At 36.0% G+C, this 23,440-nt stretch overlaps 1 protein-coding gene across 6 annotated transcripts in view; it reads left to right on the top strand.

The window, feature by feature from the left end:
* The window catches only part of cib2 (calcium and integrin binding family member 2), a 41,695-nt gene extending 19,694 nt beyond the window's left edge, over positions 1-22,001 (top strand). For all 6 annotated transcript variants that reach the window (XM_051883828.1, XM_051883826.1, XM_051883823.1 and 3 more), the window contains 4 exons: positions 12,711-12,822; positions 17,023-17,170; positions 17,363-17,558; positions 21,149-22,001. In XM_051883828.1, the coding sequence (XP_051739788.1) occupies positions 12,754-12,822; positions 17,023-17,170; positions 17,363-17,558; positions 21,149-21,170 (435 nt within the window). In that variant the 5' untranslated portion in view covers positions 12,711-12,753 and the 3' untranslated portion in view covers positions 21,171-22,001. The remainder of the gene's footprint in view (positions 1-12,710; positions 12,823-17,022; positions 17,171-17,362; positions 17,559-21,148) is intronic.
* The last annotated feature ends 1,439 nt before the right edge of the window (positions 22,002-23,440 follow it).

Genomic DNA, 23,440 nt, shown 5'->3' with positions numbered 1-23,440 from the left:
CTAGAGTCCATCACTCAATTTCTCTGCCAGCCTCAATTAGACCAGGTGGCTGCCATCCAATTTTTCCCATTTTCTCTACATAGCTTGTAAGTTCTGATAGTTTTATAAATAAAAAAAGTATAGCATATATAAATATGTTCATATTGTTAAATACTATAATATTTAGCATATAAACAAATAAGTAAACAATTGCAACAGGATAATTGTCTGATTAAAAAGTAGATTAAAATGCTTCATTGCACAGTGAACTACTGCAGTGAAGTTGTAAATGTAGATCAATCAACTATATACCATTTTTCAACTTTTAATATTAAATAGTCTAAGAATGTTTATAAGACAGGTTTTATGTCACCACGGCCGCTGATTTTGAATGTAATGAAATTATTGGTAATAAATTAAGGCAGCTTGATCTGAATTACAATTAGGGGCCGTTCACACTTAACACACTTTTGCCTTCCACTGCCCTTCTTTCCCATTGTTTTTCATTGTATACATGTGATAGACAGATGTGTTTGACCGTTGCACTTGCGTCTCGCACATAATACAGCATTCTTAAAATGTGGCGCTCAAGTTAAAAGAAATTGAATTTGCATCTTCTACCATTCAACAAAACCCGTTCTGTGTGAACGGCCCCTGAGGAGGTTGAAATTATTTTGCCTGGAATTAAAGGTACAATATGTAATATTTTCTGTCCGCTAGAGGTCGCTAGAGGCCTATTCAAAACAAAGGCGTAGCTTGATGACACCAAGTTTGAGCGTGGAATCTTGGGACATGTGGTCTTCACCTCAACGGACGGTGCAAAAGAATTGGGATAGGACTCGGGAAGAAATCATGTTCATGGATGCAATTATTAACGTTACTGTAGTATGAAGCAGAGAAGGACCAAGTGTTGTGGGAGCTGAACGAGGCCGCTGGAGCGATTGCGCAACACACGCCGCCCGCAGTCGCCGGCGCCACTTCCGCTTTTCCGGTCATGAGTATGAGGTAACGCAGCTCTGTTTATCATATTAGATACATTTGAGTGTGTTGAAAATGTTATAACGTTACTCTGAGCGTTTGCTTAGTGGCTGCTATGAGACACTTGTTACACACTGCAGTAAGCTAAATCGATTTTAGAATATCATATTAAATGCTGGATGGCTTGTGTTGATAAATGGCATGCAATTAATTTTAAAACATATTGTATGATGGAGAAAATGCTGTATTACTGTTACTAAAAATAAAGCTGCATCTGATTATGCTATGTTAGCTACTTCACAAAATAGTGTTTTTCTCTGAGGCATGGTAAAGCATGGTACTCGCAAAAAATCAAGAAAATTAGATTTAAACAATAAGACCAAACGTGTTGAGCTATATAACAATAATTCGTTTTTCTGTCTATAAATACATCAAAACAGTTGTTCCCGTCTATTAAAACATGTAAATATTAAAGCATCTTTGGTGTTTCCATGGTTTCTACAAAATAAAACCGGAAACCAAGGGTAACGCGGGTGTGACGCAATTGACAGACGCCTCCTCACACGTCCCGGAGCCTTGGTTAAAATTGCAATTTTCTCACGATTTACAAATAGTTGCAAACATTTGGGATATTGTAAGTACTCAAGTGAACAAAATATTCAACACTGTCCTAGTGGTTTTTGGATATTTTACTGCGATATTCTTACATATTGCACCTTTTCTTTCTTTCTCATTTTATATTTCAAAAGCACTAGATACATTTTAAACCCCAAAATTGGGATTTTCCAGAGCAATCTCACTGTTTTTCACATGATTTCTTTTTGCTCTAGTAGCTCTGTAAACACAAATAGGCTCAGTCACAGTTATTGACTCGGCCGTATTTTACAGCTCAGCTTAAGCGTGCCAGCCATTAGTTACAGCTACTAAGAATCCTCTTACAATGTTGCTTTTATCTTGCATCCCAGTGCTGCTTCGCTGCATTATATACACATAATCAGGGTGATCTCATTCATTTTTATAGCTATATTTAAATAAAGTATACACATACATTATATGTGCATTTTTGTATGTTTGTATAGACAAGAATACATACAATACAACATATTAACAGGATCTACAGTACAAACGTAAACTTTGTAGATTTACAAATCTTTGCACGTCTTCTGATGGCTGATTGAAATTAAAATGAATTAAATGTTTGCAACAGTACCGCTGGATGTGACCGAGTTACTGAGATTCAGTCCCATTGCAGGAGTCTCATTTATCAGTCAATGATGGAAAACCTTTCAAGAAACTTTTCAGATTTACTTGTTATAATGTCAAATTAGGTAAATGCGTAAGTTATGTTAAATGAATATGATGAGTTAAAGTTTTTATATATATATATATATATATATATAAATGATAATGTACCACTTGGATAGTACAAAAATGTCCAACTTTTATGTATTTTTTTTTCTATTTTAATTATGGTTGGGTCATACATTTTTCTACAACCAAACTATATGAATTAACACAATTTCACTAACAAATAAACTACTTATGAAACCATGTTGAAAGTTCATATGTGTTCATATGCTTATAATCTTAATCCAATTGTAGCAAAATGTTTATGACCTAGAACATGTATGAATACCCAACCCGATTTCATGAGAAAATGCAATTATTTTGCGAATTGGTGATTTATATAAAAATTAAAGGGTTAGTTCACCCAAAAATGAAAATAATGTCATTAATTACTCACCCTCATGTCGTTCCACACGCGTAAGACCTTCATTCATCTTCAAAACACAAATTAAGATATTTTTGATAAAATCCGATGGCTCAGTGAGGCCTCCATTGCCAGCAAATAAACACTTTCAGATGCCCAGAAAGCTACTAAAGACATATTTAAAACACTTCACGTGACTAAATTTCGAAACACTTATGATGTAACGAATCCTCGTTTACTGAAATCGCATGACTTTGGCAGTTTGATACATGCTCCGAACCACTGATTCGAAACAAAAGATTCATTAAGCTTCGAAGCCTCATGAAGCAGTGTTTTGAAATCGACCATCACTAGATATTGTTGAATAAAGTCATTATTTTGTTTTTTTGGCGCACAAAAAGTATTCTCGTCTCTTCACAATATTAAGGTAGAACCACTGTAGTCACATGAACTGTTTTAAATACGTCTTTAGTAGCTTTCTGGGCATCTGAAAGTGTTAATTATCTTGCCGGCAATAGAGGCCTCAACGAGCCATCATATTTTATCAAAAATATCTTAATTTGTGTTCCGAAGATGAACAAAAGTCTTATGAGTTTGGAACAACATGAGGGTGAGTACTTAATGACAGAATTTTCATTTTTCGGTGATCTAACCCTTTAAGCATGGAGCTCCACCCTAACGCTACCCCTAAACCTAACCCTTGATGGGGTGTGAATCATACAAAAATGTATGAATGAGATCATACAAATCAACAAAATCACCAGTAAAATAGTTATGAATTGTCATGAAAATATGTTGGAATACCTATAAACACTAACAAGATTTGCATTGCATTATCATAACTTGTTCTTACTGTTTTGAGAATGATAAACATTTTTAATTAACATTGTAACAAACTTTGCTTAGCTGTTGCTAAGATGCTTCTAGAATGGTTTTTCAATGGTTGAAATGGAGACTTTTTGGGTAAGCGATGTTACCTGCGTTTCTCTCACGGCGTAGGATCGCTTTTCAAACCTTACGAAACACCTGGAACTCAATCTCTTGATTAGGCACAGACTCGCAAAGTATCACATCAGGTCTGGTTCATTCCTTTGTAGATTCCTATTCACTATAACATAAAGAAATAAAGCCTTGTGTTGTTATTCGACCTGGCTGTTGTCCATTCCCTCTGTGCATTAGGTATAAATAAAACAAATTGTTTGCTTTCTGTTCTAATAGGATTGACATATTGCTCTCGGGTTTCAGGATATGCTGTTAATCGCTGTCGTTTGAAGATCAAGTGTCTACTTTAAGAAATTAAAAACAGATACAGGAGAAAGGGGTACAGTGTCAGTTTACAGTCAAACGACCCAATTACGGTAATACAGAAGCCCAACAAAAGGCTCTGATTGGCTGAGCTGTAGCTAGTGTACTTCCCCATGTCTGACTCATAGCCAGGACATTTCCAATGCTGTACATACCACTTACGTTTTCATAATTCAGTTTCTGTGTAGGAAATTTTGTAGGTATCTGCCTACTTTGCTTTGTTGTTCTCTCAGTGACTCAGCTTTTAGATTTTATGGTGCCTGTACGAAAGAATCAGTGTTTTGATGTAAATTACTTGCCATGACATATTGATTATGGGAAATATGATTGATCTTTAATCATCAGCAACTCAATGCCACTTGTCCCAACCACAGTGTTTTAGTAGTTTCTCTTGATGTTCCCTGAGCTGTCTCAAAGCTCTCATCGACCTTCTATTCCAGTATCATCGCCATCTTTCACCAAACTATCAGGCTACGCAAAATACATCGCTCTCACTTCAACTGAGAGTGTATTATGTTCAATTCTAATGTCCATTATGTGTGATGTGAGATTGATAGATTGGTGTGATGTTTGCCCTGGTGTGTAAAGCTTGAAAGGATAATATGATATGATTCAGGATGCTGCGCTGCATCATGTACAGATGATTTACTGCTGTTTTCTTGGCCATGTCCGTCCGAGTCCCTGGTTGTGGACATAGTGACAGTTAAATGAGATTTTATTACGATTCTGATAGACATTTATGTGGATGCTCTTCTATAATGCAGTCTTTAAAAATGTGCGCATTGCAGCCTTTAAATAAACCCGCACAATAAGATATGTCTAAGGTGGATTTCCAAGAATAGGGTACGTTTGGTGGCTCATTATTTTTTTTAAAGTGCAAATCCCATATTTTTTCTTTTAGGATCTATTATATTCTATACATAAACGGTTATTACATCACATTACATTCATCCTTTGGAAGTGCATCAAAGTGGATTTGCTTTCACAGAGCAGGAAACAGTGTCTTCGCGACATGCCGACAACACGAACTAATCTCAACTACAACTACAGTGTTTGAGACGTTGTTCACGGGCAGCCACTGAAGACCATAGACTGGCATTATGCAATTTTTTTAAAATACCTACATTGACTTGAGGAGGAATTAAGACTGAAATTACTGACGGCTTCTTTCAGGTAGTTGAGAATTGGTTCTTTTTTATCTAATATTTCTAATTACTCATTTTATTTACCAAAAACGTTACTAAAAAAATTACGTGTAACACTGTACTGTGTGACATCTTAATTTAAAATAAATCTGCAACCCTGTTACACATTCTTTCACATTTATTCTACACTTTAGTTTTTAAAATATTAATTTTATTTAATTTTTATATAATGCTTACTGCTAATAAATAATAAAATCATGGTTTAAAACTTTTTAGATATTGTATTTGAAAACAAGGTTACAAAACTTGCAAATGTCATATAAAATAAATCCAAAGTAAAACAGCTCATGTTTAATTTGACCTCTTTAGACTGATGATCAACATTTTCTGAATGTTAAACCATCAATTGTTTGATCATTAGCAGACAAAAATATGAAAAAAGACTAAATTTAAGAGTTTCAGACCCTATTTTGTCCCTTTTAATGGAAAGTTCTTTATATTATTTTACCCAGAATTCCTTCTCCAAAGGCATTTTGCTGAGATCACATGAGCAGCTGGTGAAGATCTTCATGTTGATCAGTACTGGTTGGGATTAATTGTTTTTTGTGGCTGTAATACCCATCTAATGAGTGAGACTGTAATGAAAGGCCTCGGTTATCATAATGAAACCCATCCTACAGTCCCCTGGTGACTCATGATGGCTCATGGACTTTCCTTTGACAGTGAATAAGCTTCACCGTGGTGTGTAGGTTCCCTTAGCAAAAAACAAAAAAAAAAACTTACATATCACCTTATTACTATCACACATAGTTGAGTTATCCACAAGTTGTCGCCCTTCTAAACTGCAATCAGAGAAACCACAATGAATTTTCTTGATAAAAGAATCACTGTATCTGTAAAGACTTTTCATGTATGTGTTTCAATCTATGCATTTATTAACTGGGCTAAAGTGTAACATAGAGGCTGCGTCCATGAAAGGGGTTAATGAGATGTTTAATGCATTACTTTCTAATGGCCATTATAGGCTCCGCTTATTCTTCAGCAATGAACCATTACTGGCTTTTATCTCATGTCCCCAGAGTGCTTTGTAACCCTCTGCTTTCATTACCCATTCGCTGGGTGCTGTAATGCACCAGGATGCTTTGAATAAACTGCAACATATTCTACATAAAAATTAGCTTGATGTTGTTAAATACGTGGGGCTCTGGATAATGATACCATGCTAAGGCTACCACTGCTAAAGTCAAATAAAATATTGATCCAGTCTGATCCTTGTCTCTCTGGCAATGCATACTTTATCTGAATGAGATTTTTGGTGCTAGTTTGTGTAGTGCTTACTTGTGCAACAGCTAGGGTGTTGTTCTGAGTGGTTGCTATGCAGTTGCCAAGGTGTTCTCAGTGGTTAGGGTTAGGTTGTAAATGGTTAAGCATGCTGCTATGTGGTTGCGAAGGTGTTCTGAGTGTGTTAGAGTGTTTCTATGGGGTTACCAAGGTGTTCTGAGTGTGTTAGAGTGTTATGCAGTTGCCAAGGTGTTCTAAATGTGTGTGTTTCTGTGGGGTTGCCAAGGTGTTCTGAGTGTATTAGAGTGTTGCTATGCAGTTGCCAAGGTGTTCTGAGTGTGTTAGAGTGTTGCTATGGGTTTGAAAAGTGTTCTGAGTGCTTTAGAGTGTTGCTATGCAGTTGCCACGGTGTTCTGAGTGTGTTAGAGTGTTGCTATGGGGGTTGCCAAGGTGTTCAGAGTGCTTTAGAATGTTGCTATGGGGGTTGCCAAGGTGTTCTGAGTGCTTTAGAGTGTTTCTATGCAGTTGCCAAGGTGTTCTGAGTGTGTTAGAGTGTTGTTATGCAGTTGCCAAGGTGTTCTAAATGTGTGTGTTTCTGTGAGGTTGCCAAGGTGTACTGAGTGTGTGTTTCTGTGGGGTTGCCAAGGTGTTCTGAGTGTATTAGAGTGTTTCTATGGGGGTTGCCAAGGTGTTCAGAGTGCTTTAGAATGTTGCTATGGGGGTTGTCAAGGTGTTCTGAGTGCTTTAGAGTGTTTCTATGCAGTTGCCAAGGTGTTCTGAGTGTGTTAGAATGTTGCTATGCAGTTGCCAAGGTGTTCTGAGTATGTGTTTCTGTGGGGTTGCCAAGGTGTTCTGAGTGTTGCTATGTAGTTGCCACGGTGTTCTGAGTGTGTTAGAGTGTTGCTATGGGGTTGCCAAGGTGTTCAGAGGCTTTAGAATGTTGCTATGGGGGTTGCCAAGGTGTTCTGAGCGCTTGAGAGTGTTTCTATGCAGTTGCCAAGGTATTCTGAGTGTGTTAAAATGTTGCTATGCAGTTGCCAAGGTGTTCTGAGTGTATTAGAGTGTTGCTATGCAGTTGCCAAGGTTTTCTGAGTGAGTTAGTGTTGCTATGTGGTTGCTAAGGTGTTATGAATGGTATAGAGTGTTGCTATGACATATCTAAGGTGTTCTGAGTTTGCAGTGTGTTGCTATGTGGTTGCTAAAGGTCCTTCAGTGTAGGTTGAATGGGACTTTTTGGGCTGTTTTATTGTTCACCAGGCAAAAATGTACATCTGATGCCTTAGACAAGCAGTAGCACACATCTCTTCAGCAAGCCACATTATTTGGGGTATCAATCAGGTTTGTAACACAAACAGTGTCACATACTGACGTTTAATATGTAGGGTTCAGGAATTGTTGGCTCTGGATATCACATAGTGATCAGAGCTATAGCTGCATCTTCCTTGATGGCGCGTTTACATATATAATGAATAACTTATATGAATTATGTCTACCAATTTTAGTTTTGTGCTTTCAAAACAGCTCACAAACCTCACCTTATTTGCATAAGAACTCTTACTTCCGACAGCTCTTTCAGGGATGTCATCCAGTGTTTCATAAGTAGATCCAGTTCTTACATAAGATGTGTCAGCCCATTTTGATTCATGTGGATGGATTGTGCCTCCGCAATGACACTGAGATTGGTTTTGATAACAGGGCCAGTGGAGCACGAGAAACAAAATGGACAATCACTGGCAAACCTAATGGAGTCTTGTACTTTATCACCTTCATAAAACACTCAGTTTCTCCTGTTCTCCGCACAGACCTGCACAGTCCGCCACACTGTTATGCAAGGTTAGCGTAGGGTTATCGGCAATCGTTATGAATTGGCTTGTATTTCCTTGCATCCTGATTGGATGCCTGTGGTGGAACATGAGATTTGTCTCTGTTCTTGTAACTACGGCAGGAACAAGATACAGTAGCCTATACTGTACAGTCATCAATACTAGAAATATTTCCACAGCCTCTGCTAATAGCAAAGCTTTTTGTCTGAAAACATATTATCATATGTCATAATACAAATATAATGGGCTGCAGTTATTGTAATGTATGTGTTTATTATTGACTTCTGCGAGCTGGAGCAATTACTGATCACACGCTTAATTACTTCATTGTAGTTTACTACTACAAAGTAGTGTTTCATATCAAGTATAATATTGGTTTAACATTTCTTAGTATTTATTGGTGTTGGGAAAATAATCTAAAGTGTGATATTGGTGAGTTACAGTAAATTTTTACGGTCGTGAATGAAGAATGCTTCTTTCTTTCTTACAATAGGTTGTTTTAGCCTTCTATATTTACTTGTTTATTCAAACTGGAAAGCCTTTAGAGTCTAGAGGATTTTGTTACTTGTTTCAATATACTCTGTGATATCAGCTTCCTTTTATCTTTTTTTGTTTATTATTTATTGTTTATTTTCATTTTGTTTTAATTCATGCTTGCTTTGATTTATTTATTTTTTTTATCTGTTTGTTTTAGTTATTTTATTTTACTTTGTTTTTTTTTTTGTTTCTTTTTGTTTATGCTTTGTTTGGTTTTTGTTTGCTCAGTAATCAACAAACAAGTAAGATGATAAAGATGTTGTTTTGTTTTTGTGACACATACAGGACTATTGATGCAGAATGTTAACTTAATTGTTGCTTATACAAAGATTCATCAGTTTTCTATATCGTCCTGTGTCCCTGCTGTCCTATCATCTGTGCAAGTTTTTTTCTTTTTTTTATTACTGCTGCAAAGGCCTATTACAGTGTCCGCTTCCCTCTGTCTTGTTGCCATGCTCAGAATGAGTCATCAGTTCACCGTTGGCTGGCAAGTGTCCAGATCTCTCTATGAGGAACAAACAGACAAAACGGCCTTGTGAAATCTGCCTGCTTAGTCAAGAGCATTGCTAATTCCTCTTACACTGAGTGCATAGTTATGAATGGTTAGTGTGATTAACAGTTGAGTTTTACATTATTTGTGAAATGCATTTAGTTTAATCCATTGTGGTAATTTCTGAATTAATTATAAACCACTGCTGTTGGAAAATAAGTATCAATTGTTGCAGTATACTGTGTAATGCCAACTTGTTTTTTTTTTTTTTTTTTCGCATTACTGTTTTTTTATTTTTATTATTTTATTTTATTTAGCTGTCATTAAATCAACAAAGAAACAAAACAATACATAGGTTGTTTTTTTGTTGTTTTTGTCTTGTTCTGTTCTGTAATTGTATTACCAAACAAAAATATAAAAATTTTCCTTTGTTGTTCTTTGTTTTTCTTTTGTATTAAAGGGTTAGTTCACCCAAAAATGAAAATTCTGTCATTAATTACTCACCCTTATGTCATTCCACACCCATAAGACCTTCGTTAATCTTCGGAACGCAAATTGAGATATTTTTGTTGAAATCCGATGGCTCAGTGAGGCCTGCATAGCCAGCAATGACATTTCCTGAAGCAGTGTTTTGAATTCGGCCATCACTATATAAGTCCTTTTTTTTTTTTTTTTTTGCCGCACCAAAAATATTCTCGTCACTTTATAATATTAGTATTGAACCACTGAACTCACACGAACTGACTTAAATATGTTTTTAGTACCTTTATGGATCTTGAAAGAGGAAATGTCATTGCTGGCTAAGTAGGCCTCACTGAGCCATCGGATTTCAACAAAAATATCTCAATTTGTGTTCTGAAGATTAACAAAAGTCTTACGGGTGTGGAACGGCATGAGGTTGAGTAATTAATGACATTATTTTCATTTTTGGGTGAACTAACCCTTTAAAGGATTATAGTTCCTTTCAGAATATTTAATCTTAAAGTCACCATGAAATTAAAATTGACAATTCTTGTTTTTTATGGAATTTTGCTGTATTTAATATAAATGATTTATTCTTTTTTTTTTAATTATGTGCCCTCGTAATCTTTAATCAAAATAACTTCCCCTCCCTCTTGCAGTGACATCTCATCTCTTCTCTGATGCCATGTTTACTGACGTGAGGGCGGGATCAACCTGTCACTCACATGAGATCGACCAATAGCAAACCACAATCGTCCAGTGATCCAATCAATTCCCAATAGACAAAATCAAGTCCCTCCCTACATTTTTTTTCTTGTTTGAGAATGGTGTTAATTAATGTTAATTGTTCATTTGTACAATTTACAGGGGAGAGTCGAAAACAAGTTTCTATGTTTCTTCCGAATGTTTCTATTCTTACCAATATATAAAGCTTCCACCACAATAAAAAAAGCTGTGAGTTTTAGTGTAAGCGCATAAAGGCACATCTGCTTCATAATATGACATTAAAAAGTGGTCTTTGTGGGTAAACATGTCACCGTCGGCTTGTGGTGGCTTGGAATTTCAAGTGGAATCGGATATGTGTTTAGACGTAGGTCAGATGTCCAGATATCGGATATGTATCTGATTTAAAACCACATTTGGAAGTGGCTCAGAATGGATGCAAAAAAATCTGATATTGTGCAGATTTTTGGGTTTACACGTGTCAGATGTGAGTAAAAAATTCAGATTTTAGTTTGTGCCAGTGCAAATGCAGCCGTAGTTTTAGTCATATTTAAGTCATCTCAATTGTATTAGTTATAGTCTAGTTTTTGTCGACTAAAATCTAAACCTACAATAGATGTAGTTGACTAAATTCAAACATTCAGTAAATAAGAAACAAAAATAAGAACAAATAAATACAAGAGAACAAAGATAGAAATTAAATAAACTGTGCTTTAAGTTTGTGAGGTAGGTCTAACATTAGTATTCAGGTATGAAATACAGTACTACCTACAGAAATTGAATAAAGTGATCAAATTTAAAATAACAGTGCATAGTCTTCCTTGTATAGATCCTTATTAAAGCTACTAAAGTTACTCAGTCAAGAGCAGTGAGTGATGTTCTCTTTTTCTTTTGTTGTTTGAATTAACATTAAGGATTCAGACAGCAGCAGGTTTAGGCTACAATCACTTAACTTAAAGAACTAATGCACGGATCTGATTACGATTATGAATACGATTTTACGAATACTTTCACTCAAAACATAACCGACTGTTTAAATGAATACTCGCCAAAATGGGCAGGTTGATATATTTTTTTGTGTGTATTTGTCCTTTTAAGCACGATAAGACACGAAAGAGAACTCAATTCAGCACTCACATGCTGTCAGAGAGGCGGCTTTCTGTGTGCACGCTTCAGATGGGTGCGCAAAGTCAAAGTCACATTAAGACAAGTCAATTCACTCGGCAGCCATCTTTGAAACGCCTCTCCTATCTCTTTGAATGAGGAAACATCAAATTCTCCAAAGCTGTTCTCCAAGCTTTCGATTAAATTTCATATTTGAAATCACCAATGAAATCTGACAACAACATGAAACCTCTATACCACACAAAGAGATTCATTGTGATTGAATCTCTTCACAAATTGTCCCTTCCTAACATTTTCCTCTCGTTCTGTTTCTGTGGGGTTGCCAAGGTGTTTACTTTCACTCAAGACATAACCGACTGTTTAAATGAATGCTTGCCAAAACGGGCAGGTTGATATATTTTTTTGTGTGTATTTGTCCTTTTAAGCACGATAAGACACAAAAGAGAACTCAATTCAGCACTCACACGCTGTCAGAGAGGCGGCTTTCTGTGTGCGCGCTTCAGATGGGTGCACAAAGTCAAAGTCACATTAAGACAAGTCAATTCACTCGGCGGCCATCTTTGAAACGCCTCTCCTATCTCTTTGAATGGGGAAACATCAAATTCTCCAAAGCTGTTCGCCAAGCTTTCGATTAAATTTCATATTTGAAATCACCAATGCAATCTTACAACAACATGAAACCTCTATACCACACCACACTCTTCACAAATCGTCCCTTCCTAACATTTTCGTCTCGTTCTTATTCGTTGACGAAAAGGTCAATAGATTTTCATTATAGTTTTTGTCATCACAAACTGGTTTTTATTTAGTTACCATGTCGTTTTCATCAGTGAAAAAATGTTGTTGGCGAAAAATATGACAAATTATTCGTCAATGAAATTAAAACTGTTCAGAATAAGGAAGAAAAGACAATCTTAACTTCCATTTCATACTGACTTAAACTTGATATTTGATATTTACTTTCTCAGTAAATCAGTAGATTACAGTAGTGGTCTTCTCTATTACATTTGAAATTGCTCGTTTTGTTAATTCTCATTTTGCAGTAGTTGTGAATAAAACTAATGAGGTCTGATTCAAATGATGAGCTAAGAGGAAGTCAGAGCAAGAGTAATGAACTCCAGTAACCAGTTTTCACTTTTCCTGCATTGCAGCTTGCATGGAAGATACCACGAGCTGGCTCCACATTTGGTTCCAATGGACTACACCAATGACCCTGATGTTAAAGTCCCTTTAGCTCTCATAGTCAACATGCCGGAACTGAAGGTAATTCTAACAGTTTACCACTTTGTTCTGCTCCTCTAATCTAATTGGTCCAGCTGCATTCTGAGAATGTTTGACTGTATCACTTATCTGTGTTCACTACATAGAAATACACTTCCAGTTCGCATACAAGAGTATAAAGGGTGCAGAAATATTTCCGGACCCTTGTTTATGCAACAAAATACTTGTGCAATGACCCTCTCTGCACTTTTAGTTTATATCAAATATGATAGACTTTAGTTTTTATAGGGCAAAATTGGTTTTTAATGACCACGCTGGCTGGGCTGTTTATATGACAAAGCACAAGCAGTGGGAGCGTGGGATCTTACACCACTATGCTTGTGAAAGTTAACGCTCCATGAGATGGTGCCGTCAGCAAATTATGTTAGCGTTTTAGATTTTCCGTGGTTGTTAAGACACATACGTTTAATCAGACTACACCTTTAAGGGATCGTTTATAGTATTAGCCAAAAAGAGCATTAGTATTATGCTAGCATTAAAGTCATAATTATGTTACTTTATAGAGGAAGTGCTTTATTAGCACCATTCCTAAGCTGGTTATGGTAAAACTCTTTCAGATTTTTCAAAAGGGCAAAGGCTGATGGCTGGCTATCTCCTCCAAGGATTATCCTGTACTTTTTTTTTAACCTTATAAAGCCTATTGTATTATATTTGATTCAAATTTCGAAGGCCTCTAATTATCAAAATGATCAAAACTTTGCTGAAAACCCTGTTGTACACAATCTTATACATGGCTTCTGTCGTCTCGTTGACAGTTACTTTTTTTTTTAGCAAGTCAAAGGCCTTTTAGTATAATTGTAAAAACGTCCTCCTTCAGGTCATGGTACACGTGGTACACTTTTTGCTACGAAATCTTTACTGATTTTTATAAAGCAACTGAATAACTTTTATATTGTTAGTAATATTTAGGGCTGCCAAAATTAACCCGTTACAATAAATTTAACGCATTAAAAATATTTAACGTAATTAAGGCAGTATCCATTTTTTTCCGTCATCCTTTGGCTATAGCATTACATTGTATGATCGCGCTCTTATTCAGGCAAATAGACCATTCACACGCGACAAGACACAAACAGCGCTTGAACGGACAAAAACACACACAATTATGGCAAAATTCCCGTTTTGTCGAGTATCCTCGAATGCACAGTCTCAAATGACTTTTAAATGAACGTAAAGAGTTGTGCGTCAGGTCCTAAAGTGACAGAAGCCTAATAAACCTGCTGCTGTTATGTCTGTCATTAATGTTAATCAAAGTCAAAGAACTAAAGACAAAGAGAAAATCACTCACTGCTTTTGACTGAATAACTTGGCTTTAAAAATGATTAATCTACGTTCAATTCATAATTTAGTAGTGAAGGCTGTAAAGTGTTTGACTATTCAATTTCTGTTTATTTCCTACCTGTTAGACCTACCTGAAAATCATGGTTACATGGGTCAAAAACAATAAAAACAATAACTTTTTTTTTTTTTGTGCATTTTGGCAGGACAAGTAACAATCTGACTGGGCCAGTAGAAAAAATCCTTAAATCCTTAGGGTTTATGTGAAGATTGTTTTAAGTTCACTTAAATTAAAAGGTGTTATATTTTTAAAGCCTAATAATAAATGTTAAAATTGATAGCTTTCAATTATACTGTAATGTTGAACAGCTATGGCTAAAATTGAGAAAAAAATCAGTTTAATAGAGACATTAGTATCAGTGACACTAGCCTTCATTCATAAAAAGATGCCATTAAACAAAATATTTAAAATATATTGTCTTTATGTTGTTTCTACATCAATTTGGAGATTAAATGTGAAATTAAACATATTAAAAACTTTAATGTTAGGTGTGATTAATCGCAATTAATTCGTTTTTTTTTTTTTTTTTTTTTTTTTCAATTGACAGCCCTAGTAATATTATGAACTTTTACTGGACTGAAGCAACTTAGGTTTGCTTGATTATCCATACATAATTTTTATGTAAGTAATCTGCTATACTGTTATTAAGATGAGATTGATTTACATTACAAGCTATCAGCTACCATTTTACCTTTTGGCCATATAAATATCAGCAATTAGATTTTTTTTTCAATATTTTCAATAAAATGGTTCCTTTTAAATATAATTCAGACTATTTTTCAGTCAGTCATGTCATATCACTGATCCGATCCCACCGTTCCTTTTTCTGACCCATCCCTCAGTCAGTCAAAATTTGTCAGATGTTACAGCTCCAGAATGAGCCCCATTATGTCCCCCATGTTGGAATGTAATTTTACCGCCCTCTAAAGCTGTCAGATGGATGAAGGAGCTATAAACCCAACCCTAGGAGGTGGACGATACTGATGGAGACCACTCTAGCTGGGATTGATGGGACTACGACAGCTTCCAGTTTCCAAAGATCCTCTCAGCCTTTATAAACATAAATCCCAGTCCCCATTCAGTCTGATAATTGGCTTTTTCATGCAAAACTGGAGTTATTTAACACAATAGGACATTAGAGGGCTGTATACTTGACTTCTGCCAATACAAATCCCTCAGAGTGTTTTGATGTTACACATGGATGGATGTTCTCTATGCTATTGCCCATGAAGCAGGCTGCCCTAATTTTCTTCGATTCGATTGAATCCAGTCTGATTCTTGTTTATATGAACTCTAAACCTTGCAATCCGTTTCCGTATTAATTTATGTGCGCATTACGTGTATTTTAAACAAAATTACGTGTTCAGAAAGCCAGCACGATAATGTACTGAAGTTACCATGAGCATAACTGACGTGTTTGCCTTGACAATGTCTAAAAAGAAGACTGACATATATGTCAGAAGAGCTTTTTTAGAAAATATTTAGTAAATATCCTGCAAACTGAGACCAATTTGTAATATGTAAGACCACACGTTCGCATAAACATAAACGCATCACGGCACTGCACATCTTCAAAAGGTTTTTTTTTATATCAAATCTTATTCAAGCATTTACATGCTTAATATTTTCCTATTAATCATATTTTTCTACACTGTTAAAAATAAATCCAATAAAATAACAGGAAAAGTACTGACAGCTTATTACCCGAACATTATCCTATAATTTTACGGACATTTCCGTTAACCCTAAAACACAATGCAATGAAGATCAAAATTCAAAACACAGGTAAAACACCTGTAAAAAATAAAAACAGAGAATTCCGTCAAATAAATACAGTACATTGTGCCCTATTTTTGCAGATTTTTTTTTTTTAGAGTGTAAATTTACTCCACTTATTCCAATACGATTGAATTTTCGTTCAGATCAAACTTGCATTGTATTGATTTGTGGTGTTTACAGATTATTTGGTTGTCACTAATGTGAAATCATGCCTGAAGTTCCTTCAAGTTGAACTGTGTTGCTTGCTATGGCTCATACATAGGGTTAAGGACTTGAACAAACCCTCTAACTTGAAGTATTACACTTACACTATAACCATACACAGGACGTATAGTGTTTAAAACAGAGGTGAAATGTTAGGGTTGATCCTGCTCTGCTGTGTTCATGCTACTGTTCCCAGAGCTGTTGAGTCAGCTAGTAGCATAGGGCATAAAAATTCCTTTAGGCCAATAGCCAGTAAGAAATATATGGGCACCAGTTTGGGGAGTCAGCCATTCTACATTTTATACATGACTCACTCAGCAAAACTCCCTCTGCTGCACACATGCTTACGTACAGCCATACATTTGTACTCTATAGCCAGGCCAAGATGCAATCTGTACTAGACGTTTTCCATATTTTTTACACTGATTTTAAGGGAAATCTGTAAGCTTAAAGGGTTAGTTCACCCAAAAATGAAATTCCTGTCATTAATTACTCATCCTCATGTCGTTCCACACCTGTAAGACCTTCATTCATCTTCGGAACACAAATTAAGATATTTTTGATGAAATCTGAGGGTTTCTGAACCACACATAGGCAGCAACGTCATTGCACCTTTTGAAGTCCAGAAAGGTAGTAATTTGCTAGTAACATTGTTAAAATAGTCAACGTGACTACAGTGGTTCAACCTTAATGTTACGAAGCGACGAGAATACTTTTTGCGTGCAAAAACAAAACAAAAATAACGACTTTATTTAACTATTTGAACCGTTGTCATACGCAGTTGCCGGAGTGAACGCAGTGCAGGCTTCCGTGTTTTAGTCCGAACGCTGGCTCAGTACCTCTCAATTTCTGTTTTGTAGGAGAATCCATTCAGGAATCGGATTGTGGAATCGTTCTCCGAAGATGGCCAGGGGAACCTCAGCTTCAACGACTTTGTGGACATGTTTTCGGTTCTCAGCGAAATGGCTCCTAGAGAACTGAAAGCCATTTATGCTTTTAAAATATATGGTAAAATTTATTTTTCATTACCTCATGTACAGTCCACTAGAAGAAAAATATTAAATTATTTACAATGTGATTGTCACAATGCACAGTTTTAGAGGTTCTAATAAACATTTATATTGCAGCATTCATAAACAGTGCAGCAACTTTACAACATGAACTCATTTGTAGTTAACTCTTATCCTATTTTGTTCTTAGACTTCAATGTAGATAATTACATCTGCAAAGAGGACTTAGAAAAGACTCTAAACAAGTTAACGAAGGAGGAGTTAACACCAGAGGAGGTTAATCTGGTGTGTGAGAAGGCCATCGAGGAAGCCGACCTGGATGGAGACAGCAAGCTCTCCTTTGCTGACTTTGAGAACATGATCTCCAGGGCTCCTGACTTTTTAAGGTAAGAATATTGGATGCATAAAAGTGACTTGTTTCCTCAGATGTATGCTAACTAGAGTTTGATTTTGCTGTTGTTTTACTATAAATTGTCATTTAAAGTTAGGCTTTTGGTAGTCCAATCTATCCAGGATGGTGGAGAATGCGGGCAATATTCTCATTATAAATATTTTGTTCACCACTGACATATATTGATTAAATTAGTCAAATCCAGTACAAAAATTGCTATTTAATGCTCATTCGAGTACTATGGTGTTAGCTTAGCAACATGCTAACATTAAACTATTGAAATACTTTGCAAATTGAGTCTACGCTGTTTGTATGTTGAATGGATTTGCTTTGATTAGCATACTGCCTTTTGAAGCCACTGCTTATGTAGACAGAAGATTGCAAGACAGCTCACTAAGTTTTGAGCAACAGAGCTACTGTTTGTACATAGTTTTGCAAACTAATGATGCTAAATTTTATTAGGAGTTAATGTACTCACATCGGACATACTAAGTCCTTATGAGTGTAAAGCCAGTTATGCTAGTTGCTAACATCATGGTTAGCACTCTGCTCTGGAGGCACACTGCTATAATTTGGCTGCAGGGCACTCAAATATGCTTTATGGGGCAAGAGTCCCTCTGCTTGGCTTTTACAGGCCTTTTTGGACTGCACAGCTGTGCTTCACAGACCACATGATTGAGAGGGGCAGAAAGATTTTGTACCATAATTTGGAGACCTGGAGGCCAAAAAATCTAGAATTGCTTTCAGCAGCTGTCAGTCAAAGAGGCAATTACTTTCTTGAACACTCATAGAAAGTAAATGATTTTAGCATTCTGCTGACTGCACTTTTTTGTTAATTAAGTTTAGTTCACTTTATTTATTTATAAAGCACATTTAAAAATAACAGAAGTTGAAACCAAAGTGCTGTACAGGTAGAGTAAAACAGATTTAAAGACTAGACAAATAATAATATAAAAAACAAATGGACAAATGAAAATTATATATCCTCAAAAGGAATTAAAACATAAAGAATAATGTTTCAAGGTCCTTCTTAGAAAGCATCTTCTTGATTTTAGCAGTCTTAATGGAAAGAAACTGCTTTTCACAACAGGACTGATCTGCTTGTCAAAACACAAAGTGGGATCGAAGATAAAACCAAGGTTTTTGACACAGTCGCGCACAATGGTAGAGAGTGGACCAAGCTGATTGATAATGCCAGAAGTCATAACTGATGGGCCAAAGATGATTATCTCAGTTTTATCGCTAGTTAACTGTAAAAAAATTCATGTCCATCCAGCATTTAAAGGGATAGTTCACCCAAAAATGAAAGTAATGTCATTAATTACTCACCCTCATGTCGTTCCACACCCGTAAGACCTTCGTTAATCTTCGGAACGCAAATTAAGATATTTTTTTTTAAATCCGATGGCTCAGTGAGGCTTGCCTAGCCAGCAATGACACTTCCTCTCTCAAGATCCATTAATGTACTAAAAACATATTTAAATCAGTTCATGTGAGTACAATATTAATATTATAAAGCGACGAGAATATTTTTGTTTCGCCAAAAAAACAAAATAACGACTTATAGTGATGGCCGATTTCAAAACACTGCTTCAGGAAGCTTCGAAGCGTTATGAATCAGCGTGTTTTTAGTACATTAATGGATCTTGAGAGAGGGAATGTCATTGTTGGCTATGCAGGCCTCACTGAGCCATCAGATTTCAACAAAAATATCTTAATTTGTGTTCCGAAGATGAACGAAGGTCTTACGGGTGTGGAAAGGCATGAGGGTGAGCAATAAATGACATTATTTTCATTTTTGGGTGAACTAACCCTTTAATGTCCTGAAGAAATTCAAACAGATTAGACACAGAACAGCTGTTATTTAACAAGAAGATGAAGCTGAGTGTCATCGGCTTAGAAATTACATGATAAGTTGTGTTTCTGAATAATATGGTCTAGGGGAATCATATATAAAGCAAAAAGAAGAGGTCCCAAAATTGAACCCTGTGGAACACCATAAGGGATTTGACTTCACTTAAAGGTGAAGTGTGTAATTTCTGCACTAATGTCGTCAAACAGAATTGCAAAATAAACAAAATTCAATGGTGTTTGTATGACTGCAATTCTCCACATTAATGGGAGCATGTACCCCTAAATCAGATCTCACAGACACATTCATTATAGGGTTTAAGGGCAAAAGTAATTTAAATTTATTCTGAGTGTTACAATAAACATTTTCTTGTTTCATCTTCTTGTTTTAATCTGTTTAATCTGTGCTTCTTTCCTGAATGAATGAATGAATTTAAGTGCTGTTGCATAATCACTCCAATTCATTAAACACTTATGCCTTTTGCACATGGTATTTCAACACACACACAAAAAAAACGTGCCTTGATCACTAACCACTCACAATCCAGCTTAACCAGGTGCTAAATGCTGTAAACTCCGTATATACTGTATACTACCATTCAAAAGATTGGGGTCATTAAGTTTCTTTTTTGTTTTTAAAAAATTAATACTTTCATTCATCAAGGATGCATTAAATTGATCAAAATTTAAAAGTAAATTTCAAATAAATGCTATTGTTTTGAACTTTCTGTTCATAAAAGAATCCTGAAAGACTAAAATGATCACAGTTGCCACAAAAATATTAAGCATCACAACAATTTAATCAAAAGAAATGTTTCAAATTTATCATATTAGAATGATCTTTGAAGGATCTTGTGACAGTGAAGACTGGTAATGATGCTGAAAATTTAGAGTTGCCTTCACAGGAATAAATTACATTTTAAATAGTTATTAAATAGTTATTTTAAATTGTAACAATATTTCACTATATTACTGATTTTACTGTATATTTGATTAAATATGTGCAGCCTTAATTGGTGAACATAAGAAACTTTTTTCATAAACATAAAAAACTTACCGACCCCAAACTTTTGAATGGTAGTATATTCTTTTTCTAATAATATATTAATAAATAAATTAAATAAATAAGATATACATAAAATGTGTTCAGCACACTTTTTTTGCCGTTGTTATGCAAGTTCTTTTAGTGAATCGGGGGCAAAAACAATGCAGACAGCACGTACAAACCAACAGGCACAATTCAAACTTTGTGAATTCCTCCTTCACTGTTTTAAACATTCATTCAAATGACAGTAAAGGGTGATATGAGGTAAAATTGTCCAAGTGACGTATGCACAGGTGGTTAATGTGTGTTGTTGAAGATCTACGACAAAGGTTTGGAGCTCAATTCTTTCTGCTATTCGATCTGGTGGAATTCCAAATTCATTTTAACATCAATTTCATCATCAAAACACCATCAAAATCCATCTGCTCCTCATCCTGGTTCTTCTTGAATACTTTTTAATAACTTAATGCTCAATTTTCATCAGTTACCAGCGAGACAGCAAAATTTACTCATGGTTAAGGCTGTAAAACGCAAATCCTTAAATATATATCCTGGCTTTGTCACTTTTTTGGTCCTATAAATGATGCATTAGGGGCATGAAATGGCGTAATTCAGTTTTGACTGGTCCATGTGCTTTTACCTTTAATCTAATATGTCATTTCTCTCTTTGTCATCTTTCTGTACTACAGCACCTTCCATATACGAATCTAAAATGGCTTCAACGGAAGATACCAATGCTGACGTTCCTTGAACAGATGAGTCCACTTCGGAGGATAAATGTCTACCGTTGTTTTCCTTTCGTTTTTGCACCGGAAGCACACTAGACAGGATTACTGACAAATGCATGGCTGTTTTTTCATGAACAGAAAACTTTGGATCAGAAATTCCTTGTGTTTTCAGAGAGACGAAATGGAAAGGTGAGGCCTTTTGTGGGTTTGACCCACACACCTGCTCCTGGAGTAAAACTAATGCGGGCGTAACCGCTTTTATGGGCTTCTACCAATGTCCATGGCACATTGGACAAAATTTTGACTCACTCTCCCGTTTCTAAAGACTCTTATTTGGGATCAAATAAATCATGGGACAGTTTTCAGGAAGGAACAAACAAACTGAACAAGAGAGTGAGAGAGAGGGCTAAAAGCACATTACTGGCGTCAGCACCACTGAGACAGTGTTTTCTACAGCTATGCAATCTTTCTCCATAAAATGCATGTATTAGATTACATTTACCCCCTGTTCCCGTTCCCTAATGTTCCAACAGCTTTGCCATTTCACAATCTAACTGCTTATAGTACTGGAGCATGACGACAATCATATCTAAATGTTCTCCAGTTGAACGAAGGGCTCTGTCATCATATATTCTCCTACTGTCTTCTTCTCCGCTCTCCATGTATTTGTTCCACCTGCAAATCCCTCTGTCCCTTCTGTCCTAACTTGAGGTGTTAGCGTCAAACTGTCTCCTTTCTTTGACTTTTTTTTCAGTATTTGATGTGATAGAGGGCATTTGACTTAAATTTTAATAAAGGTTTTCTGTCAATTGTTGACTGAGTGCATTTGTTTATGATGTTTTTGGGTTAATGCCTATTTTTAAGGGATAGTTCACCCAAAAGTGAAAATTCTGCCATCATTTACTCACCCTCAAACCTGTATTATGTTCTGTCCTCCGTGGAACACAAAAAGAGAAATTCTAAAGAATGTTCATGCTGCTCTTTTCCAAAAAGTATATAAAAGCACCACAAAAGTAGTCTATGTGACTTGTGCGCTATATTTCAATGGCACTAGCTATACAGATTTTGAATGATATGAGGGTGAGTAAATGAAGACCGAAATTTCGTTTTTGGGAGAACTATCCCTTTAATTCTCAACATGGACCTACAGCAGAGGGCAAGATTGTCTTTAAACAGTACGTTTATGGTATTTTTCTCTTTTTGTATTCCATTTGACTTGTGTGCTATATTTCAAGCGTTGAACAGACTTTGTCATCTTTCTGTACTACAGCACCTTCCATATACGAACCTAAAATGGCTTCAAAGGAAGATACCAATGCTGGAGGATAGATTTTGCTCTCTAAGCACATCTCGGTCATAATTTATACATCCTCATATCATTCAAAACCTGTACAAGTTTTTTGCGGAACAATGGGGCTAAAACAAGTCTATGGGGTCCAAAACAACATTGGACATTGGAGACATTTTTCAAAATATCTTTTTTTTTTTTTGTTCCACAGAAGAACATGAGGGTGAGTAAATGACAAAATTTTCATTTTAGGTGAAACAGTCCTTTTATAGGCATTTGGTATTAATGTCAAACCAGGCAAAACATGTTTTCACATGCGAAATATTTGCACTTATAGGGGCAATTCCTATAGACTGCCCATGTTGGGGATTCGAACCAACAGTCTTCTGGTTACCAGCCTATTGTATTAACTACTTAAAGGGCTAGTTCACCCAAAAATCATCATTTACTCACCCTCAAGTTGTCCCAAATCTGTATGAGTTTCTTCTGTTGAACATAAAATTGGATATTTTGAGGATTATTGGTAAGCAGTTGACAGTAGCCACTGACTTCCATAGTAGGAAAAAAATACTATGGAAGTCAATGGCTACCATCAACATTCTTCAAAATATCTTTTGTGTTCAACAGAAGAAAGAAACTCATACAGGTTTGCGACAACTTGAGGGTGAGTAAACGTCATGTTTGGGTGAACTATCCCTTTAAGAGTTGACTCTTAAAGGCTAATTTTAAACAGCCACACTTTTGTAACCCCAGTCCTGTTCCTGGTTGTTTCGTTGTCCTCCTCTCATTCTAGTTCAAGCCCCATGCAGCTGCAAACCAACCAGCCTTAACAATAAAGATGGGCCAACGATTCTTCAGCCTATCTGTCGTATTCCACTTTAATGACTTTTTAAGCTGAATGAGATCGTTAGAAGCAGCGCTGCCTCAGCACCCGTATGATTATACACAGCGCACTTTGAGCCTGG

Source organism: Ctenopharyngodon idella, chromosome 24 (genome assembly GCF_019924925.1).
Source record: "Ctenopharyngodon idella isolate HZGC_01 chromosome 24, HZGC01, whole genome shotgun sequence".
Taxonomy (NCBI): Eukaryota; Metazoa; Chordata; class Actinopteri; order Cypriniformes; family Xenocyprididae; genus Ctenopharyngodon; species Ctenopharyngodon idella.
The sequence above is the reverse complement of the archived record's forward strand: the minus strand, read 5'-3'. Positions and strand labels throughout refer to the sequence as shown.